General features: G+C 43.6%; 2 protein-coding genes across 29 annotated transcripts in view; one reads left to right on the top strand and one right to left on the bottom strand.

Moving 5' to 3' along the window:
* Window positions 1-12518, top strand: part of TTC19 (tetratricopeptide repeat domain 19) — a 33776-nt gene extending 21258 nt beyond the window's left edge. For 4 of the 7 annotated variants that reach the window (XM_070479178.1, XM_070479176.1, XM_070479177.1 and 1 more), the window contains 3 exons: window positions 10043-10197; window positions 10918-11080; window positions 11426-12518. In XM_070479178.1, coding sequence (XP_070335279.1) covers window positions 10043-10197; window positions 10918-11080; window positions 11426-11559 — 452 coding nt within the window. In that variant the 3' untranslated portion in view covers window positions 11560-12518. Of the gene's footprint in view, window positions 1-10019; window positions 10198-10917; window positions 11081-11425 lie in introns of all 7 variants that reach the window. The other 3 variants (XM_070479179.1, XM_070479180.1, XM_070479181.1) reach the window with 3 other exon arrangements.
* Window positions 12519-13649: 1131 nt separating this feature from the next.
* Window positions 13650-19550, bottom strand: part of NCOR1 (nuclear receptor corepressor 1) — a 120644-nt gene continuing 114743 nt past the window's right edge. For 21 of the 22 annotated variants that reach the window (XM_070479155.1, XM_070479154.1, XM_070479153.1 and 18 more), the window contains 2 exons: window positions 16303-16482; window positions 13650-14692 (listed from right to left, as the gene is read on the bottom strand). In XM_070479155.1, the coding sequence (XP_070335256.1) occupies window positions 14505-14692; window positions 16303-16482 (368 nt within the window). In that variant the 3' untranslated portion in view covers window positions 13650-14504. Of the gene's footprint in view, window positions 14693-16302; window positions 16483-17770; window positions 18746-19550 lie in introns of those variants that run through there. The other variant, XM_070479170.1, reaches the window with a different exon arrangement.

The following is a 19550-nucleotide window of genomic DNA, read 5'->3' as shown; positions in this document are numbered from 1 at the left end:
CCTTGTGGATGAAAAGTGACTGTCAGTTCCCAGGAATGTCGCCCAGAAACAGCAGTGTCCAGAGGAAAAGGGAGACTCCTCGGATGTTTCTCTTAGAGGCCAGGTTGTCTCTGCTGGAATCTTCCCCCACCCCTGGGGATTTACCTTTACTCCTTTTGACTGGCGTGGGTCATGTGGCATTTCTAACCCAGTACTTGGCAAACCAGAGGGAATTACCATGATTGGCTAAACCTGGTCGAGATCCATTCCTGACAGTGTTCAGAATCCCTCTTGAATCACGTGAGAGAGTGGCCCCTGACACGAACAAATGGCCTCTCTGCTGGCAGAATTCCCTCTGGACACGTCCTCACACTCAGGGCCGCGGGCTGCTCTCTTCACAGGTGTGGTGCTGTTCTGTCACATCTGATTCTCGGTGGACAGCTTACTAAACTGTTTGGTTTCAGTGGATATTCACACTATTTCCAGATACAGAATTAACTATTTGGGAAGTCATAGTTCTGCTTCTGTGTCCTTACTCCCCGCCTTGTTAAATTTAGTTCATTGGCCATAGTCTCAGTGTTAAGTAACAGCGGTGCTGGACAACTTTGTCTTAAATCTAATTTGGTGTCAAACTGCATGAGTAGAAATACTGTATCAGGCTTGCTAGTAAATTGTTCAGTGTACTGCTAGATAATATTTAATGCTGATATTTTATTTAGACATTTGCATTTATTTTCTCATGTGAGATCCGTAGTTGATTTCTCGAGCTTGTCGTCACAGGATTGCATTAATGTGATAAAGTGAGTTGACATGTTCTTTGTGTTTCCTGGAATAGGTGTGAGGCATTACACGGAGTGACCTAGTCCTTGAAAGTTGTAGGATCTGTGAAACCATCTGGGTCAGATCTCCTTTAGTTATTCTCTGGCACCCTTTTTCTTCCTTCTTTGGTTCCTTACACATTTAAGGTTGTTATGTTTTCTTGAGTTGCTTTCAGTATCTGGGACAGTATCAATAACATAGCTTAAATAAATATCTGTTGAGTAAGTGAATGCATGGATGAAAGAATTTTATGATTTTTTTTTTCTGTATTTTCGTGGAAGAAATTTTCTTAGGGATTATATTTATAAAGCATAGCTTAACAATATTCTGTTATGTATTCAAGATCATATTCCTTCCCCAGATTTTCATATTTTAAGTAAAACATTTCTGGAAAGTTGGAGTATTTCTGGTGGCATATTTGGTTTCATGAATGCTTCGAATTGAGCCAGGTTGGAATTCTGACTTCTCCACTTAGAACAGCAGTGGGACCTCGTCCATAGAAATGGCAGGAAAGCCTTCTTCGTGGAGTTGTTGATGGGGGTGAGATGCTCAAGCATTATGGCTGGGGCTCATCCGGGACTATCAGAGTTCTGTGTTATGTTTACCCCCCTGAGTTACGAAGGACCTTCCTGACTATTTTATATGTTTTTCTTTTTAGTTTTTGTCAGTTTTGTTGACCTTGTCAAAGGGCCAACTTTTGGTTTCATTTTCTCTATAACTTTTTTTGTTTGTTTTCTACCTCATTTGTTTACACTCTAACCTTTTACAACTCTTCTGCTTGCCATGGGTTTATTTTGCTCTTTTTCTAGTTTCTTAGGTAGAGGATTAGGTTGTTGATTTAAGATTTTTTTTTTAATTGCAGGATGATTGCTTTATAAGATGGTTTCTGCTGTACATCAACGCTAATCAATCATATATATACACACACACACACACACACACACACACACACACACACACACACACACACACACACACACACACACACACACACCCCCTTGAGTCTGCTTCCCTAGACCTTTCTTTTTTCTTTATTTTTTTAAGACCTTTCTTTTTTAATGTAGCCATTTACAACTAAAAATGTTCCTCTATTGTGTTAGCTGCATCCCATGAATTTTGGTGTGTTGTGTTTTTATTTTCATGTATCTCAAAATATTTTCTAACTTTTCTTGTGATTTCTTCTTAGATTTTTTGGATATCTTGGAGGGTGTTGACTAATCTCCATGTATTTGTGAATTTCCAAAATTTACTTCTGTTGATTTTTAGGTTTGTTCCATTGTAATCTGAAAACATGCTTTGTATGATTTCAGTCCTTTTACATTTTATTGAGATTTGTTTCATGGCCTGGTACGTGGTTTATCCAGGCTTCCCTGGTGGTTCAGTAGTAAAGAATTCTGCTAATGCAGGAGACATGGAAGACAAGAGTTTGTTGATTCCTGGGTTGGGAAGATCCCTTGGAGAAGGGAATGGCAATCCACTCCAGTATTCTTGCCTGGAGAATCCCGTGGACGGAAAAGTTCATGGGGTTGCAAAGAGTCCGACATGACTGAGCAGCTAAGCAACATGATTTATCTGGGAGTGTTTCATGTGCATTTGAGAGGAGGTGTACTCGGTAGATGTGTGTCGGGTTTAGTTAGTTTATGGTGTTGTTCAGGCTTCTGTACCCTTGCTGACATTGTGTAGTTGTAGACAATATTTGTTTTTGTGATTTTTTTTCTTTATAGATCTATGCTGTTTATAGTCCCAGATTATATATACACACACACACAGCTTCATTATGAATTATCCTCTTTTATGATTATGAATTCATAATTATTATCAATTATAAGATTCATAATTCATAATTATTATGAATCATCAGAAAAGCCATTCTTTTTTGTCCTACTTAAGGTATTTGTCACAAATTTTAGTTTTACATTGTTGACTGTATCTTACTCTTGAAATTTGAGTCGTTTTGTTTTCGGTGTGTTTGGGGGTTTTTTTTGGCTGTGCTGGGTCTTCCTTGCTTTGGGGGCATTTCTCTAGTTGCGAGGCGTGGCCTTCTCATTGTGGTGGCTTTTCTTGTGGAGCACTGGCTCTAGGTGCTAGGGCTCAGTGGTTGTGACCCATGGACTTGGTTGCCTGTGGCGTGTAGGATCTTTCTGGACTATGGATTGAACCCGTGTTCCCTGAATTGGCAGCCCAGTTCTTAACCACCAGATCACCAGGGTTTCCCTCAGTGTCTTTTGTAGAAAGCTGTGTTTTGATCTTTTTTTTTTTTAACCTAATCTGAGTATTGTTACCTTGTGATAATAAAACCTACTTAAATCTAGAATTGAAAGTGATATTTGGTCTAAATTTTTGCATTAAAAGCTTTCCATTTTTGTTATTTCTTGTGTTTTCAAGTCCCTCTTAAAGGATTGTTTTCGTCACTAAACCTCCTTTTATATTTTGGAAGGAAGGCACATAATACGGTTCTTAGTTCTGTTAAGAGCAACCTAAAAATTTCTTCAAGATGTATTTGACTCAGAAAAAAATTTTTTATATTGTTTCCTGTGTAAGATGAGATGACTACAGTGTAATAAAATTCTGCTACTTTTCCCTAGTTGTTCTCTGCTATCTGGAATTTTGCATCTCCTGGGATTTTTCTTCAGAGAATGCAGAAGCCAATTTATTCACCTCCTTTTGTAAATAACCCGTTTTCTCCTGCCTGGTTACTTTGTAGGCATTGGAAGCTCTTTAGCATAAGGTTAGGGGTTGGTCTCTGAATTCTGCCTGGTCTTTGGTGAACTTTTTCGGGTTTTTTGGGCCGTGCTGGGTCTCATTGCTGCCTGGAGGCTCTGTCTGGCAGCTGTGGGCAGCGGCTACTCACTAGCTGCGGTGCTCAGGCTTCTCTTGCACATGGGCTCTAAGTTGCCCCGAGGCATGTGGGACCTTAATTCCCAGACCAGGGATGGAACTCGGGTCTCCTGCATCAGCAGGTGGATTCCTATCTGCTGGACCACCAGGGAAGTCCTGGCCTTCCTTTTTTCTTTGTTCTATAGTATAAATATATTGTCTGCTCTGTTTTCTTGTCTGTGTTTTGGAAATATTTCCATTATGTATTCTGTATTACTGACTTACCCAGAAAAGTCAGTATTTTACTTTTCTTCTTCTTCTTAAAGATTTTAAGCAAAAATAGTGGAAACTTTTTCATAGATACCTGTATGCTTTCCTCTTAGCTTTGGCAGGTATTAAGTATTGGGTTGACCAAAAAGTTCGTTTGGGTTTTTCATACCATCTTACAGAAAAACCTGAACAAACTTTTAAGTCAACCCAATATTTTACCATATGTGCTTCAGATGATGGTTTAGGGGACTGGGGGGAGTTTAAACCCCTTGGTTTAAACTCGATGTAACTTGATGTAAATTTGGTTTTGGTGTTTGATTCTTCTGCCTGTTTATTATACTTGTATACATCAGTAAACTATGGGACTAAAATGTTTTTAAACTTTATATGAACAATGTCTTACTGTAAATTGTTTCTGCAGTTTATTTCTTCACTCATCATATTGCTGAGCTTTATCCACGTTGATCCTTAAAATATATTATTTTATGCACAAAGGCCCTATTTGCTTGTCACCCTGCATGTCTGTTCAGAAGAGGTGACTTCCTGTGATTAGTCCCGGGGCGGGGGAGTGGGGGTGGGGTTTGGCTTTTTTCCATTCTCCAGAGGAGAGATGCAGGCTAGTGGAGGCCCTGATACTCTGCTGTGGGCATGTACTCACTTCGCTTGTTAGTGGACATGGAGGTCCTGCCCGTCTCTCTGTGGGAGTAATGCTGGGACCTGTGTGTCTGCACATGCCAGGCTGTTCCCCAGGGACGTATGGAGGAGTGGGACTGCTAGCGTGCACACACTGCTGCTGGCTGCTAAGTCGCTTCAGTCGTGTCCGACTGTGCGACCCCATAGACGGCAACCCACCAGGCTCCGCCGTCCCTGGGATTCTCCAGGCAAGAACACTGGAGTGGGTTGCCATTTCCTTCTCCAATGCATGAAAGTGAGAAGTGAAAGTGAAGTCGCTCAGTCTTGTCCCACTCTTCGCGACCCCATGGACTGCAGCCTACCAGGCTCCTCCGTCCATGGGATTTTCCAGGCAAGAGCACTGGAGTGGGGTGCCATTGCCTTCTCCACTGCACACACTAGACATTACCAAATGCTTATCAGTGTGCTTTTACTACTTTATATTTTCATCGGCAATGTGTTGGCATTCTAATTGCATTTAAAATTTTTTCCCTTATTTTTTGAAGGGTGTTTTTCTTAATGATTTGTAAATAGTTCTTAATGTATTTAAGCATCCTTTTTTTTTTTTTTGGAGCATCTACTTTGTTGGTTATTCTTTCTTTGTAGTCTTGTCTTTTCCCTTTAGGGTATTTGACAGATTGCAGAATCTTTTGGTATTTTCCTTTACGGTTTGTGCTTTCTGAGTCTTGTTTAATAAAATCCTTCACTTTCTAAGGTCAGAAAGATAGTCTCTTCTAAAGACTTGGCTTCCACCTGGCACCATCTGGAGATAGTTTGGTTGTTACAGCTGGGGTCGGAGGGGAGGTGGACATCTAATAGGCATCTAACTAAATCGAAGTTAAACACTCTAATTCACAGAAATTATCTGTCAAAATATCAATAGCCAAAAGTGACACTGTTTGGAAACCATGATCTCCACACATCGCTTGTAACAGTGGTTTGGTGTCCAGATACCTGCAAAATGACTAAAAAATTAAGAGAATACCAGTATTAGGATGTTAAAACCTGTGTGTCATGATGGGGTTGTGTGTGCAGACCTCAGAGGTAAATTTTGCCATTTTTATTTTTTCCTAATGGAGCTTCACAATAATTCTTTGATACTCCATGCAACCAGGAATCAACAACAATCCAGAGGAAACCAATTACATGCTAATAATCCACAAGGAAATAAGTACTTGGTTCTTTTCCACTGAGTCTTCAGTTACCTGGAATTTGTTTTTACTGTGGTGTGAGGTTATCTTTTCCTCCCCCAGACTGGGTTTTAATTCAGGACCGTTTTAGTAGTGAGTCCCTTTCTCACTGGTGTGTAATGATACCTCTGTGTAGAGCTTCCAGAGATTCACGTCCTGCTGCTGTGACTTCCGTAGGTAAAATTAATGTTTGGTGTCATCATACCTCCCGTGTTTAATTCATACTTTCTTGTTTCTCTTTCGTTCATTCAACCAGTCAGGAAACACTGGGATGCACATTATTAGATACAGCTGTAAGTAACACCTAGTCGGTGCTGCCTCCGTTTCTAGTGGAGGAAAAACATAGCAAACATCCACTGAAGTGGTTGCATATCTGAGGATGGCTAAAGAGTGGGGGTGTAAACTGAGGGATGAGGACTAGAGGGGCCGGCGCAGGGCTCATAGGTGGAGCCCCTGACCTCTGAGGACGAGTTCCAGCCAGGGTCACTCAGTTATCTTCAGGGGAGGTTTTCTCTGATTCCCACCTGAGCTGTGTCTGCATGCTTACATACTCGGAGTTACAGACTCCTCAGCAGCTTTTAGAAATGAGTCTCCAGGCTAGCTTTGTTTTTCCAGGCTCTCAGGTCCGAGCCTCGAAGGGATGGCTCAGATTTAGACATCAAGTCGAGCATGGTGGGGTAGGGTGGGGGTGTCAGTGATGGGTTTCCATGTGGTCCCTGTCCCCCTGTAGCCTCTGGGGTCATCCTGGCTTTATAGGGAGTTCAGATCTACTTCTGTGTCCTGTGTGAGATAAGAACCCAGTTCTGGATTCAGAGACACTCAAGCCACCACACAACCAGCCAGAACTGGGCCCTGCTCCATGCTGTCCCCTGTGGTTTTTAGCTCCTTCGTAACTGCTGGCCCTCAGGATTTCCTTATCAGGAGCTCAGTTGTGCAGGTAAAAATATGTGTATTATGATTTATCTAATATTTGAAGCAGGAGGGTTTTCAGGTTATCTGTCACGTTACTGGAACCAAAACTCCTTCCACTGGTACCATTAGTGGTCTCGGGAAGTGCCAAGGTAATTAGTCAGTCAGGTGATGAGATGCAGCCTGGCAGAAGGTCGAGGACGTTCCTGGAGCATGAGCAGCAAATGCCTTTAGCTTCAAAGATCCTGTAGCTTCTCCCAGATTATTATTGCTGAGGGTGGTGGAGCTAGCTGGGTGCCCGTGCTCGAGTTCTCCCAAATCAGAGATGCTCTTCTTCTCACTGATGGAGAATCTGCATTTATGCAAGCCTGATTTGGTACACAGATACATTAAGTATACTGAGTCATTCTAAGCATTCCTGGAATAAAAGCTGCTTGGCGTATTTATCCTTAGTGCACTTGAAAATTCAGTTTGCTTGTATTTTGACTATAAAGATTTCTGTGGTAAATCTTTTTCATAGACTGATTTTAGCTTACCTCATATTTTTCTCCTAGGAGTGATTTGTGATCAAGTATTATTTATAATTAAAGTCTGAAGAGATAAATACACTTTCCTCCCCTCAGATTTAAATAGCCCTTTGGGGGCAGTGGTTTCTCAGCTGTCAGTAGGTTTCTTTGGTGTGTGACTTCTAGTGGTGTGTTTATATTGGTATTTCAAAGAAGCATGTTTTAATTATTAGAAAAAGGAACTCTGGTACCTTACTGAGTGCTGGTGGTCTCGCTATGCAGTCTTTATTTCTCCTTTGGTCCTATATTTAGAGATGTATGTTTAAAAACCTTTCTATGTTACTATGATTAGAATGTACTGTGAATTTAAAATGTATTTTCTTAATAATGAAATATTAACAGCTAAAATTTACCTCACCAGTTAATTCCTTCTAAAAAGCTTTACTATCTTTTCTGCTATTCTAGTTTAATTACCATTACTGGTATCAGGGGTAATAATTTTCCACTAGAATTACTTGTCATTTTATTCTTGTACTTTTGAGTTATAGTATTGAACATATATTCTAATTTTAAAGTATACAAAGAGTATACTTTTTTTAATGTAGAAGTATTTAAAGAGAATTAGCACACGTTCCAATAATGAGTCAGCAGTCATTTTTTTAAACAGTTTTCAGAATTGGAATAATGTACGCATTATTTTGTGATAGTTTTGGTATATGGTAAACATCTTTGCCTTGTTCTCCAGGAATGCAGATTTTAAGTGTCTGTAGGTGTTGTGAATCTTCCAGTCTCCTTGGGCCTGTGTTAGTACCTGGGGAGGGCACAGAGCTTCTCTGCCTGGGCCTTTATCCACGCTGTTACCTCCCAATAGTGTGGATCTTAAATTGCTGATTTTACAAGCTTTTTGCTCAGCATTTAAAGAGTGCTTCTAGTAAGATTTTTATTGTTTCAGCATTTCCTTTTAATACAGAAAAATAGTATCTTAAATGATATTTATTTGGTGCCATTTTGTTTTACTTTTTTATATTGGTTATATTTATTCATAAATTTTTTAAAAATTTATTTGGCTGCACCAGGTCTTAGTTGCAGCATGTGGGATTTAGTTCCCTGACCAGGGATTGAACCTGGGCTCCCTACATTAGGAGCTCAGAGTCTTAACCACTGGGCCAGCAGGGAAGTCCCTATCCATAAATTTATATGTGCTTTTTGTTTAATAATAATTTAAAATTTGTAAGGTGATCTATTTAAAACTATTCCTAATTTGGTTTTAAAATGATTATCATTTACCTTTTATATATAACTAGGTTAGATTAAGAACTTTGGATTTTTACTAGAAGTTTTATTTTCACTTTTACTGTCTGAGATTATTTTTATAGATACTTTATTTGCATTGTTTTATTTAAACTATCCCCTCAGTAACTGATCATACACTTATTTGGCAACATTGTCATCTTTAAAGTCTATGCACCATTTAAACTTGGAAGATAGGGAAGGAGTTGTATTCAGTGTGGCAGTCCCTTTGTTGGTAAACAGACCCGTCTGAACCCCTTCACGTGGGCGTCCAGTGATCGTGCTCCATGAGGTTATCCGAGGGAGCCTCTGAGTCCTTCGTGTGAACGTCCCCCTCCGCTGAGCTGTCTGCAGTGCGTCCTTTCCGCGGCTCGCCGCCACTCACGTGCTGTTTGTGTCGTGGCTCCAAGGCCTTTTACTTGGCTGACTGCTGTTAGCTGCTGGTCGCCAGCCCTGCTGTCTGGCTCTTCTTTTTCAGACATGGTACGTTGGAAGCTGCCATACACTGCAGCCTTTATTACTGTTCTTCAAAAAATAGATTAGCTGTTTTTTAAATTGGGTTGTGACTCTCCATCCCAGGATTCTGAATGTTCTCTGGTTCTTTTCTGTAGTGCTGTTTTCATACCAGAAAATTGTATTGGCCCTAGGCTTTTTGTTGTCATTCTAGTTTATCTTCACCTGGTTCATGCTAGGTAATATTAGTTTCAAACTAAAAATAATACTGTTTTAATCTATTTGTGGACTTTGTCTTAAAAGGTTTGGAAAGGTTCATTACTTATGTTACAGTAATTGTGACTTATAAGAAATATCTATTTGGTTGATGAAATATCTATTTCATCATCTATTTCAGATGATGAAAATGTCTCATGCATTGGTCTTTGTTCATCATAGTTCCTGCCTCAGAACTCCCCAGATGCTTCAGATTTCCTAAGAGTGGAGTGATTTAGTAATTTAAGTGGTTTTAGTGATTTAGCTTATTGTTAAAGCACAGGGGCTTGTTGCCCGTGGAGCCAACCACGTGGTTGGAGGGATGGAGCCTTCAGTCTCACCCCTGACTGGGGTGAAAGGTGACTCAGTTCTGAGTGCTTTAATAAAGACGCCACCATCAACTCCCCAGAGGGTGGGGCTTGGGGCTCTTCTGGAGGGCACAGGGACAGTGGCGCCTGGAGAGGGCGGGACGCCCCTCCCCCACACCTCACCTGTTCCTGAGTTGAACCCTTATAGAAACAGGTGATCTGTGAGCCACCCGAGCAAACTGATTGAACCTGAGGGTAGGGGTCCTAGGAACCTCTGATCTCCAGGTGACACCCTGGACTCGTGTCTGGAGTGGGGTGGGGGGTTACCTGGGGACTCTCTGGGTAGGTGGTGTCAGAGGAGTTGAATTCTTGTATACACCTAGTTGTTGGTTTGGCGAACCCCCCTTCCCAACACACACTGGTCCAAGAACCAGTGTAGATGTTAATCACCTTGTGTTAAAGTATAGGTCAAGAGGACTTGTTTAGTGACAGTGTTCAGGGCGCTTGGCCCCGTCTCTGCCCCCACTTCTGGTTGTGCTCATTGCACCCAGAACTGCTCGCGTTTCCTTCTCAGCGGACGACAAGGCCAACACACGGCTCCTTCTGGGCATGTGTCTGGACACCTACGCGCGCTACCTGCTCTTCTCCCAGCAGCCATCTCAGGCACAGAGGATGTATGAAAAAGCTCTGCAGATTTCTGAGGAAATACTCGGAGAAAGACACCCACAGGTAAGGGGGGGGCGTCTTAACAACAGCAGGTGTTTTAAGATGAAGGTTTCAGAATCCAGAATAGGAAATGCAGACAGACCCTCAGCACAGGGCCCTGCTGCATCCACTCCTCCCGCCCTCCCTTCTAGGAAGGGTCTGAGGCTGCCAGGGAGGTACTAGGTCTGCCCAGAGGTCACCGTGAGTACTGGTTTGCCATAGGATGCGTCACATCCTGTCACTACTTTCTGCTATGTTTATTTGCTGCTGCTTTTTTGAAAATTAATTAATAAGTAATACTCATCCTGCTACCTACTTTCCAGGTTTGTATCATTTTCCAGAGGGTCCGACTGCTGCTGTGCAGTGCAAATGATAAATGCACCTGACTTACAGAGGCTCACACCTGACCCCAAGGGGCACCGCTAGGAAAGACAGCCTTTCAGGGCATCCACAGAGCACCAGACACTAGGGCTGTGGAAAGTGAAGAGTCGCTCAGTCGTGTCTGACTCTTTGCAACCCCATGGACAAGTCCATGGCATTCTCCAGGCCAGAATACTGGAGTGGGTAGCCGTTCCCTTCTCTGTGGGATCTTCGCACCCAGGGATTGAACCCAGGTCTCCTGCACTACGGGCAGATTCTTTACCAGCTGAGCCCCCAGGGAGGCCCAAGCATACTGGAGTGGGCAGCTGGTCCCTTCTCCAGCAAATCTTTGCTTGCAAGCAGCAGCTGTTTTCTTCCATGTAGACCATCGTGCTGCTCAATGACCTGGCCACTACCCTGGACACACAGGGCCACACTGGTGAGGCCTGTGTTCACGCACAGAGGGCGTCAGACCTGGCGAGGCAGGTGGGACACCCTGAACTGCACGTGCTGCTCAGCAACCTGGCTGCAGTCCTGACACATAGAGGTGCGGGGTGCCCCTCGGTGGGTCGGGGACCTGGGTGGTGGGCTGAGGGCAGGCAGTGAGGCCATGGTCCCTTGTTTCTGGAGTGCTCCGCAGGCTCCTCCTTGTTGGCATGTGGACAGCTTGATGTGTCCTCAGGAAGCTCTGCCCTCTGCTCAGAAACCTGCAGGGACACGTCCCTTACCGGAACTTCCATCAGGGAAGGGCTCCCTGAGGTCTGGGCGTCCCAGGGTCATAACTTGTCTCACACCATGAACTAGAGCTGTCCCATCACATGTGCTTCCTCTTCAGAATGTTTTAGAATCACGATGAAACATGCATTTTCTCCCTTCTCTTGGGCTGTTCCAGAACTGTACGCACAAGCAGAAGAGACCTATAGGGAAGCACTGAGGCAAGCGGAACTGAAGAGAGACGAGGCTTCTGTGCAGCACATCAGGGAAGAGCTGGCCGAGCTGGCAAGAAAAAGCAGACCTTTGTCATGACTGATACCTCTGTTCCAGTCCTGGCGGCCCCCAGTCAGTGGCTTAAATCCTCTGTCCATGACATGCACGTCCCCTCAACTAAGCCTTGGTGGAGGACAAGCTGTGCTGTTTGTTTTGCACACCCCCCCTCCCCTGACTGACTGTTTCTCAGGACTGCTGTCAGGCGGTGTTCTATTCTAACGGATGGTTGGGGAGGTGCTGAACCGTGCCAGATTGAGGGGCCAGCGTTCATCTGGGGTGCGGGCATCTCTACTATAAGGTTTTGGTTCATTGATTTGCTGCTATGTCTTATTTTATCAAGACCTGGCAGACCAGAGCTACCAGTCTCATGATGGCGAGTTGCTTGCTCTCATTCTCTGTCTCATGAAGACCACTGTGGGATTTAATGCATAGAAGAGTAGTATCTTGGTTGCCACAAAGCATCAGATGTGAAGCTTTAAAGTGGGAATCGGGTACTTGGAAGTAGTAGCATGCCCTTTAGATTATATATAAAAGTGCACTAAGTGAACTGCCTGTTTTTGTACCTATCTGGTTGTAGACTACTGTGAAAAAAGGAGAAAAAGGAATGACAATTCCTACGGTCTCTCCCCTCTGAGTATGCACCCCCTCTGGACCCAGTCACAGGTCAGAGTTGTCTGAGGGCTGCCAGGTCCCCTGGCTCAGAGGGGAACCCTGGGGGTGTCATAGTGACAGTAATGGGGCCATAGAGGAAGCACTGCCTGGACCCCAGCCCTAGCTCTCGGAGTTTTGGTTCTCAGTCTCCCCGTGGGGGTCTTTGGACTCTTTCAGCCCCAGGAGAAGGTCAGTGGCCTAACCTGAATGGTGTGTCTTGAGCGTTGTCCCTGCCTCGGGGCAGGTCTGCAGTCCTTCCGGTGTGGGGGCGGGGAGGATAAACTGGTACCTTTGGCTCCTGTGTACACACGAAGGCTCCCTTCCTAATAAACCGGGAGATGCCACAACAGTATTGTATGTATTCAATACTGAAGTCTTTTGAGTTTCTCATAAAAAGGTCATTGACTCTTTAGAATTAAAAACACAGGAATTAGGCTCAGATCAGAATCTTCTATTAGAATAATCTATTTTGCTGATATAAGTATCTTCTCATTGTCTCAACAGGTTAATTCCTTTAATCAAGTCTAACTCAGAGAAACTCAAGTTTCAGTGCAACCGGGTCGTAACTACTCACCTTCAGCATCTAGCGCGTTTACCTTTTCACAGCTACATGAGTTGCTGAAAGGGAGGTATTCTCTGCCGTGCAAGTTTCACTGAGGAATTTCTCCCCCTCAGTGACACAGTCCGAGTTTGCAGAGCCTGTTGTACAGTTCCCTGCACTGAGGCCCCAGAACAAAGAGGACTAGCCTTCACGAACTGAGCCCAGGCAGCGCTGCCCTGCCCACCCCACCTGAAGCTTATTTTGAGCTCACTTACATGTGGGTGCAGCCACAGGCCTCAAGAGGTGTTGGCTAGCGTTCCTGTCCTTGTTGCTTTTTCAACAACTTGGGCAAAGTACTGAACCTGTGTCAACACCTATTAAACAGGGACTTGATGCCAAGGGATGGAGGGTCTCGGTCACTACAAAGGAGGCATCTCCTCCTCCAGCTGTCAGACAGCTGCTGTATTTAGAGGCTTGAGGACTTCTGTTGAAAAACTCACGTCTAGTTTGGAGTCTGTGAAGTCCTAGTGTTTATCATCCTGGGACCTCTTTCCGTTCTAAACACCTCCCAAACCATTAGCATCCATGTGCTACAGAAGGATGTGTCAGTGCTATGCTTGAGTGTATGAAAAAAATTTAATTCAACAAGCAGTTACTAATGAAGATTAAGACTGGTCCTCCAGTATCAGTCTTTTAAATATTTGCTCCTTGAGATTTGGTGAAATGAAAACATTTGATGACAAACACTTGCCCACAAGGAATCAAAGTGAAAGTGTAAGCACAGGGTGGCATGCAGTGGAAGGGCCGTCTGCTCCTCCTGAGCCCAGGAGGACGCACGGCCGAGAGGCTCTGTACCAGGTGTCACCTTCCACTCAGCCAGTGACACGTCAGCTAACTTGAGACACCAAAGCCTTCAGTCACAATCATCTACTGTAGCTGTGGACAGGGCAGTCAGATTTATTTCCAAACCAAAAGCTTTGCTGCATCAAATGCAGGCAAATACCCAGGGTGGGGTTAATTACTAGTGTGCCTAACAGCGAGGTACGTACACCTCAAATAAGCCTTTAAAATGTTAGAAACTGAACTAGAACAATACCCATGCAGTACTATGTTTTCAGTGCTTCTAATTTAAAAAAAGACTGCCCTGGAAATTTACAATATGGCAGAATTTTGTTTCTCCTTTAGACCCTAATACGTTAATGTACAGATTTTATGGCAGCATGTGTTAAAAACCTAAACATCTCCACAAGATTTTAAACATCACTGGGAATCTGAGCTTAGAGGAGACAAAATTGGATAAAAGTACAATGCCCGTGACAGCCAACACCATGGAACTGGGCTGTATGACGTTGTTTGGAAGGCAAGGGTTAAAAAGGTAGACGAGAGATTTTTAAAAAATCACCCCCAAGTTGATGTGCTGATTGAACATAAGTACACCAGATATACTACAGCGAAGGGAACACTGCAAAAAGGTCCTCTATTTACAGAGTGATTAGAGACATCATGGTTTCTTTACAAACAGATGTAAAACAGGAATTATCCACTTTTTTAAAAACTCTACATGTCGACCCTCCACTATTACTATCATCCACAGAACTGCTTGTATCAAGACAGCCTTTTCCCCTCATTTGACCCCAAAATGAATTTCCATTGTCTCTTCACTGTCCATGGTCCAGGCTCTCCAGAAAAGTCTCTGGGCACAAATCCTAGGCGGGCAGGCTTCGGGCCTGCAGTTAGAGAGGAAGCTACCAGAAATTGGAGCCCCGCGCCCCCTGGGACCCCTGCCCACAGGTCAGTCGTCGCTGTCAGACAGCGTCTCGTACTGCGCGGATAGCAGCGGGGCCGGCTCCCGCTCCCAGATCCTACTCGGCTGGTGCGGGGCAGCCGGGTTGGCCGAGGTGGGAGTGCAGGCGACGGGCGCAGGGGGCGTGCTGCTGAGCATCCGCATGGTCAGGGGGTTGTAGGGGAACTGTGTCGAGCCTGCGGAGAGAGGTTAGCACATCTGAGTGGGTGGGGGCAGAACAGACCTCCCCTGCTGCGCTGTTCCCAAGCAACCAACCAACCAACCGTCCAGAAGGACACAAAGCCAGTGAGTTGAGCACTGGAGGCTGGGCTGCTGCTGAATCCAAGTGGAACTCCTGAATTTTTGGCTCAAACTAAGACTCTGGTAACACAGGAGGAAGCAGGAGGTTCAGCTGGTCAGGGGCAGACAGACCCAGGGACAGGCTTCAGAGGGGGACACACAAGCCTCACAACAGCACTGCACCTTCTGCCAATTCCTATATCGTGTCCTTGTCTCCAGGAAGCCACCTACAATCTAAGAAATGCTAAGACCAGAGCACACAGCACAGCATCAAAGAGACAAAAGAAGAAACAGTCATTGCTCTAGGAAGTTTTCAAACCAGTAAGCCCCCACTCTGCATGTGGTGGGAGAAACTATAAAGTGATGTGGTGGGAGAAACTATAAAGTGATTTAAGTGAATCTTAAATTATGATGTTTTATAATACCAATATGAAATTTATAACTTAATGAGGACACAATTTAGATTTTTTCATTGATCTATTTGTGGAGTTAACTCCTCTGAAAAGAACAGATGAAACTCTAAAAATCCACAGCAACTATCCCAGTTTTACTTAAAAAAATTGTTCAAGATGACTGTTATAGTGAAACTGTTTATTACTCAGTCATGTCCGACTCTTTGTGACCCCATGGACTACAGCCCACCAGTCTCTGTCCATGGAATTTTCCAGGCAAGAATACTGGCATGGGTAGCCATTCCGTTCTCCAAGGGATCTTCCCGACCCAGAGATCAAACCTGAGTTTCCTGCATTGTAGGTGGATTCTTTACAGTCTGAGCCACCAGGGAAGCCCACCATTATTATCATGGCTATTTGTAATTTTTAAAAGCTTACAAAATGGGGACTTTCCTGGTGGACCAGTGGTTAAGAACCTGCTTCCAATGCAGGGAACTCAGATTCGGTCCCTGGTCAGGGAACTCAGATGCCACAGGTCAACCCAGCTACTAAGCTAGCAGGCAACAACTAGACAGGCTGCTACACCGCAATAAGAAACCCTTGCACAGCAGAAGAGGGAAGTCCAAGCACCACAACCAAGACTCAGTGCAGCCAAAGAGAAAAAAAGCTTATAAATAGTCATAAAAGGGCCAACGTTAAAAATATCCTACAGTTTTGTTTTTCTGTCTGTAAAGACAGCCTACAGAGGAGTGACAGCTTTCTTCTATTTCTGGCCTCGGTTCCCATTAGCTCCTAAGAACTTCCTCTGAGGCTGTCTGTGCAGAAGGTGTGGGAGAGCTGAAGCCACAGGTCCCAGCTGTGCACCTATGTCAGGTGCCGCCGCCAGCTCTCCACAGATGCAAGGGGCCTGAGGGCAGCTGGGCTGGTAATCAAACCTGTATTCTTAAAATTTTTCAGATTATATACATTCAGTTTCTGTTAAGAACAGTGGAACCCTTTAACCATACCACAATGGAAAGCATTTTCCTAACAGAGCGTCGGATTTTAGGAGCAGCACTAACCAAGGCCCTGATGCCAGCGGCATGCAGACCTGCGCCCTGGCAGCAGCCCCTCACCTGTCGAAGAGGGTCTGTCCTCCCAGGCCCAGCCCGGCGTCTGCCTGTGGTAGTCCCCTTCTGAGTGCACAGAGGAGACCGATGAGGGCCGCTCCGCTCCCAGGTAGCCCTGCCCCGGGACAGGCGATTTCGATTTCCTGCTGTTAGCCTTGCTGAGCAGCTTTGGTTTGCAAACTCCTCCTGAAAGTGGAATAAACTGTCATTACTGACACACAGTAGTCACATTTGCAAACTGAAAGGGCACCCTAGTGCTGCTGACCATCTGCTACAAGAGAAAGCAGGATGGGAGCATGAAGAATCCAGACCCTGGTAACATACAAAAGAGGCAGAACTCACTTGCAGCAACTAAAGTCAAAGGGGGTAGGTCCTCATTGCCATAAACTCAGAAACAGGTAACAAGAAATTAACATTTCTGGAACATCGTTTCTTTCTTGGCCTTGGAGCAGAAACTGCTAAGAAGCCGAAAACTGACAAAAATCTTAAATCCTCACTATCTCTGCCCTTACCAATCTACAGGAGAGTGAAGAGAGGAAGAAAATCTGCACAAGAGAAGCCCCTTCAAGCTGTTGGACATCAGCTGGGCCAGGCAAGTCAAGGAATCCCTTTCAGCCTCTCCAGGCTGTTTAGTTGGTTTGCAGGACTGGGAAGCCCCAACTGGGCTCTTCCATAGAACATTAAAAGGATCTCAGAAGAGACCAGAGCCCAGGTCAGCAGCCCCAGCAGAATGGTTTCATCCTGCCCCCAATCCTTGGGGTACAGAAAAAAAGGGAGAGAAAGCATTTTGTACCCCTCTATCTGGAGAGAGAAGAAATGCAAGTCCTTGGTGATAAGGAGGACAATATAACCCAACAGAAAATGGAGGTGGGGGTGTACTTCAAACACTGGGGGAAAACTTCACAATACATGAAGCCCATTTACAAAAGAAGCTCAAAGAAGTGATCACCAAAATGAATGAGGCTTATGAAAAGAGTTATTAGGAAGTCAAGCCATGAAGGAAAAGAAAATACTGGTGCAAAGGAAAAATTTAAGAGTAAAAGCAACAGAAAAAGTATCACGATGATTAAAACAATGAGAAGGTAACAGAGGACAAAAGCCTATCCAGCAAAAAGGCAGCTTTCTCAAATGGAGAAAATAACTAAGGAACATCTGATAGAATTTCTTCCCCTGAACACAGAAACTGGGAAGGTGCACACACCCTTCCGTGATCAGGGAATCTACACAGGCCAAAGAACACTAACACAATGTGATACTTATTGAAGTTGAGGAAAAAAGGATTCTCTGGGCAGATAAAATGTCATCACTAAAAAAGGAGGTGGGGGGGAATCTGGTCTTACTTCTTACACAACAATGAACACCGGAATGAATACAACCATGTTTACAGGAGGTTTTGAGAAAAGTATGTGTCTTAATAGTAGGTTGGTGCAAATGTAATTGCAGTTTCAGACCGTGAATTTTAAATCATTGTAACTAAGCTCAAACAGATCTTTATTAATCAAAATAGGAACCCTTACAATCAACACATTTTTGCCATTGAGAAGTGAGTTTGTTTATTTCTGTAGTGTAAAAATCCGTACTTTGCGATTCAACGAACTCTTGGAAAGCATTTTCCCTGCAAAAAGTTGTCAGGATGCTTGAAGAAATGGTAGTCAGTGGGCAAGAGGTCGGGCGAATATGGCAGATGAGACAAAACTTAATAGCCCAGTTTGCACGTCATAGAACCAATGCTTCAGAAGTTGAACAGTCAGACTTGGTGGAGAATTGGGCTTTTTGCCAGTTGCAGGCGTTGCAGTTTTCGGTTCATCTCATCGATTTTCTGAGCATACTTCTCAGATGTAATGGTTTCACCAGGACTCAAAGCTGTAGTAGATCAGATGGGCAGCAGACCACCAGTGACCATGACCTTTTTCTTCGGTGCGAGTTTCACTCTGGGAAGTGCTTTTGGAGCTGCTGCTTCCAACCACTGAGCTGGTTGTTGCTGGCTGTCATATAAAACCCACTTTTCATTTCATGTCACAATCCATGAAATGGTTCATTGTTGTGTAGAATGAGAGAAGACAACACTTTAAAACAATTTTTTGGTCAGCTCATATGGTACCCACTTATCCAGCTTTTTCACTTTTCTAATTTGCTTCAAATAGCTGTAGAATGGTCAACCCTGAGTTCTTTAGCAATTCCTTGTGTGCTTGTGAGAGGATCAGCTTCGATGATGGCTCTCACTTGCTTGTTGTCAACTTGGGGTGGCCGGACACTATGCTCCTTATCTTCAAGGCTCTCATCTCCTTTGCAAAACTTGTTGAACCACCACTTATACTGTATATTTGTTAGCAGTTCCTGGGCCAAATTCACTGTTGTTGTGAGTTGTCTCCACTGCTTTATGACCCATTTTGAACTCGAATAAGAAAATCGCTTGAATTTGCTTTTTGTCTAACATCATTTCCATAGTCTAAAATAAACATAAACAGCAAGTAACAAGTCATTAGCAAAAAAACATAAAGAAATGTACATTAAAATGATGTGTAACATAACATTTAAGAAAGTATTCCAATATCAAACAGCAAATTTCAACCATGCAAAAACTCTTAATTACTTTTGCACCAACCTAGTATTGAAACACCTGCCAAACCATTATCTCAAACAAAGGCAGCAAGAGACCTTCCTGAGCAGGAAGGACCTCAGGACACAGCAGCCTTTTTGTAAAAACAGGGTATGAAACCTCCACCAAGAAATGCTGTGACAGAAAGACTACACAACAAGGAGAACTCTGTAAGTCACCAGTACTGTAACTTAAAACACACACACACACATTTAAAATCAGTAACACTTGAAGGTTAGAGCAGAAGACTGTCTCATCTTTGAGAGCAGGAAGTGAATTTATATTGTCCTAACATTAACATATATAGGGAAAAGTAAATAAAACCACTCATCTCTTTAATCATTTTCTTAATCCTTAGTGAGATCTTTTGCGTGACCACAACAGGAGAATAAACTTGAAATGTTGCTGACCTTTAGTTTATTTTTAAGTAAGGCATAAGAGAGATTCTCAACAGATTAAGAAAAAAGGTTATATATAAACATATAAAGCATAGAGTCATGGTTTTTTGTATGCTTATAACAGGATGTATAATGACCTCATTCCAGTAAGCTACCCTTTTTAACACTAGCTTTCTATACAATGTGATCCAAAGGATTTTTTCCCCTTATTTTTCCCTGTGGCTTAAAATTTCTTTTACACGGGGCCTGTCACTTTT

This window comes from Odocoileus virginianus, chromosome 17, assembly GCF_023699985.2.
Source record: "Odocoileus virginianus isolate 20LAN1187 ecotype Illinois chromosome 17, Ovbor_1.2, whole genome shotgun sequence".
NCBI lineage: Eukaryota > Metazoa > Chordata > Mammalia > Artiodactyla > Cervidae > Odocoileus > Odocoileus virginianus.
The sequence above is the reverse complement of the archived record's forward strand: the minus strand, read 5'-3'. Positions and strand labels throughout refer to the sequence as shown.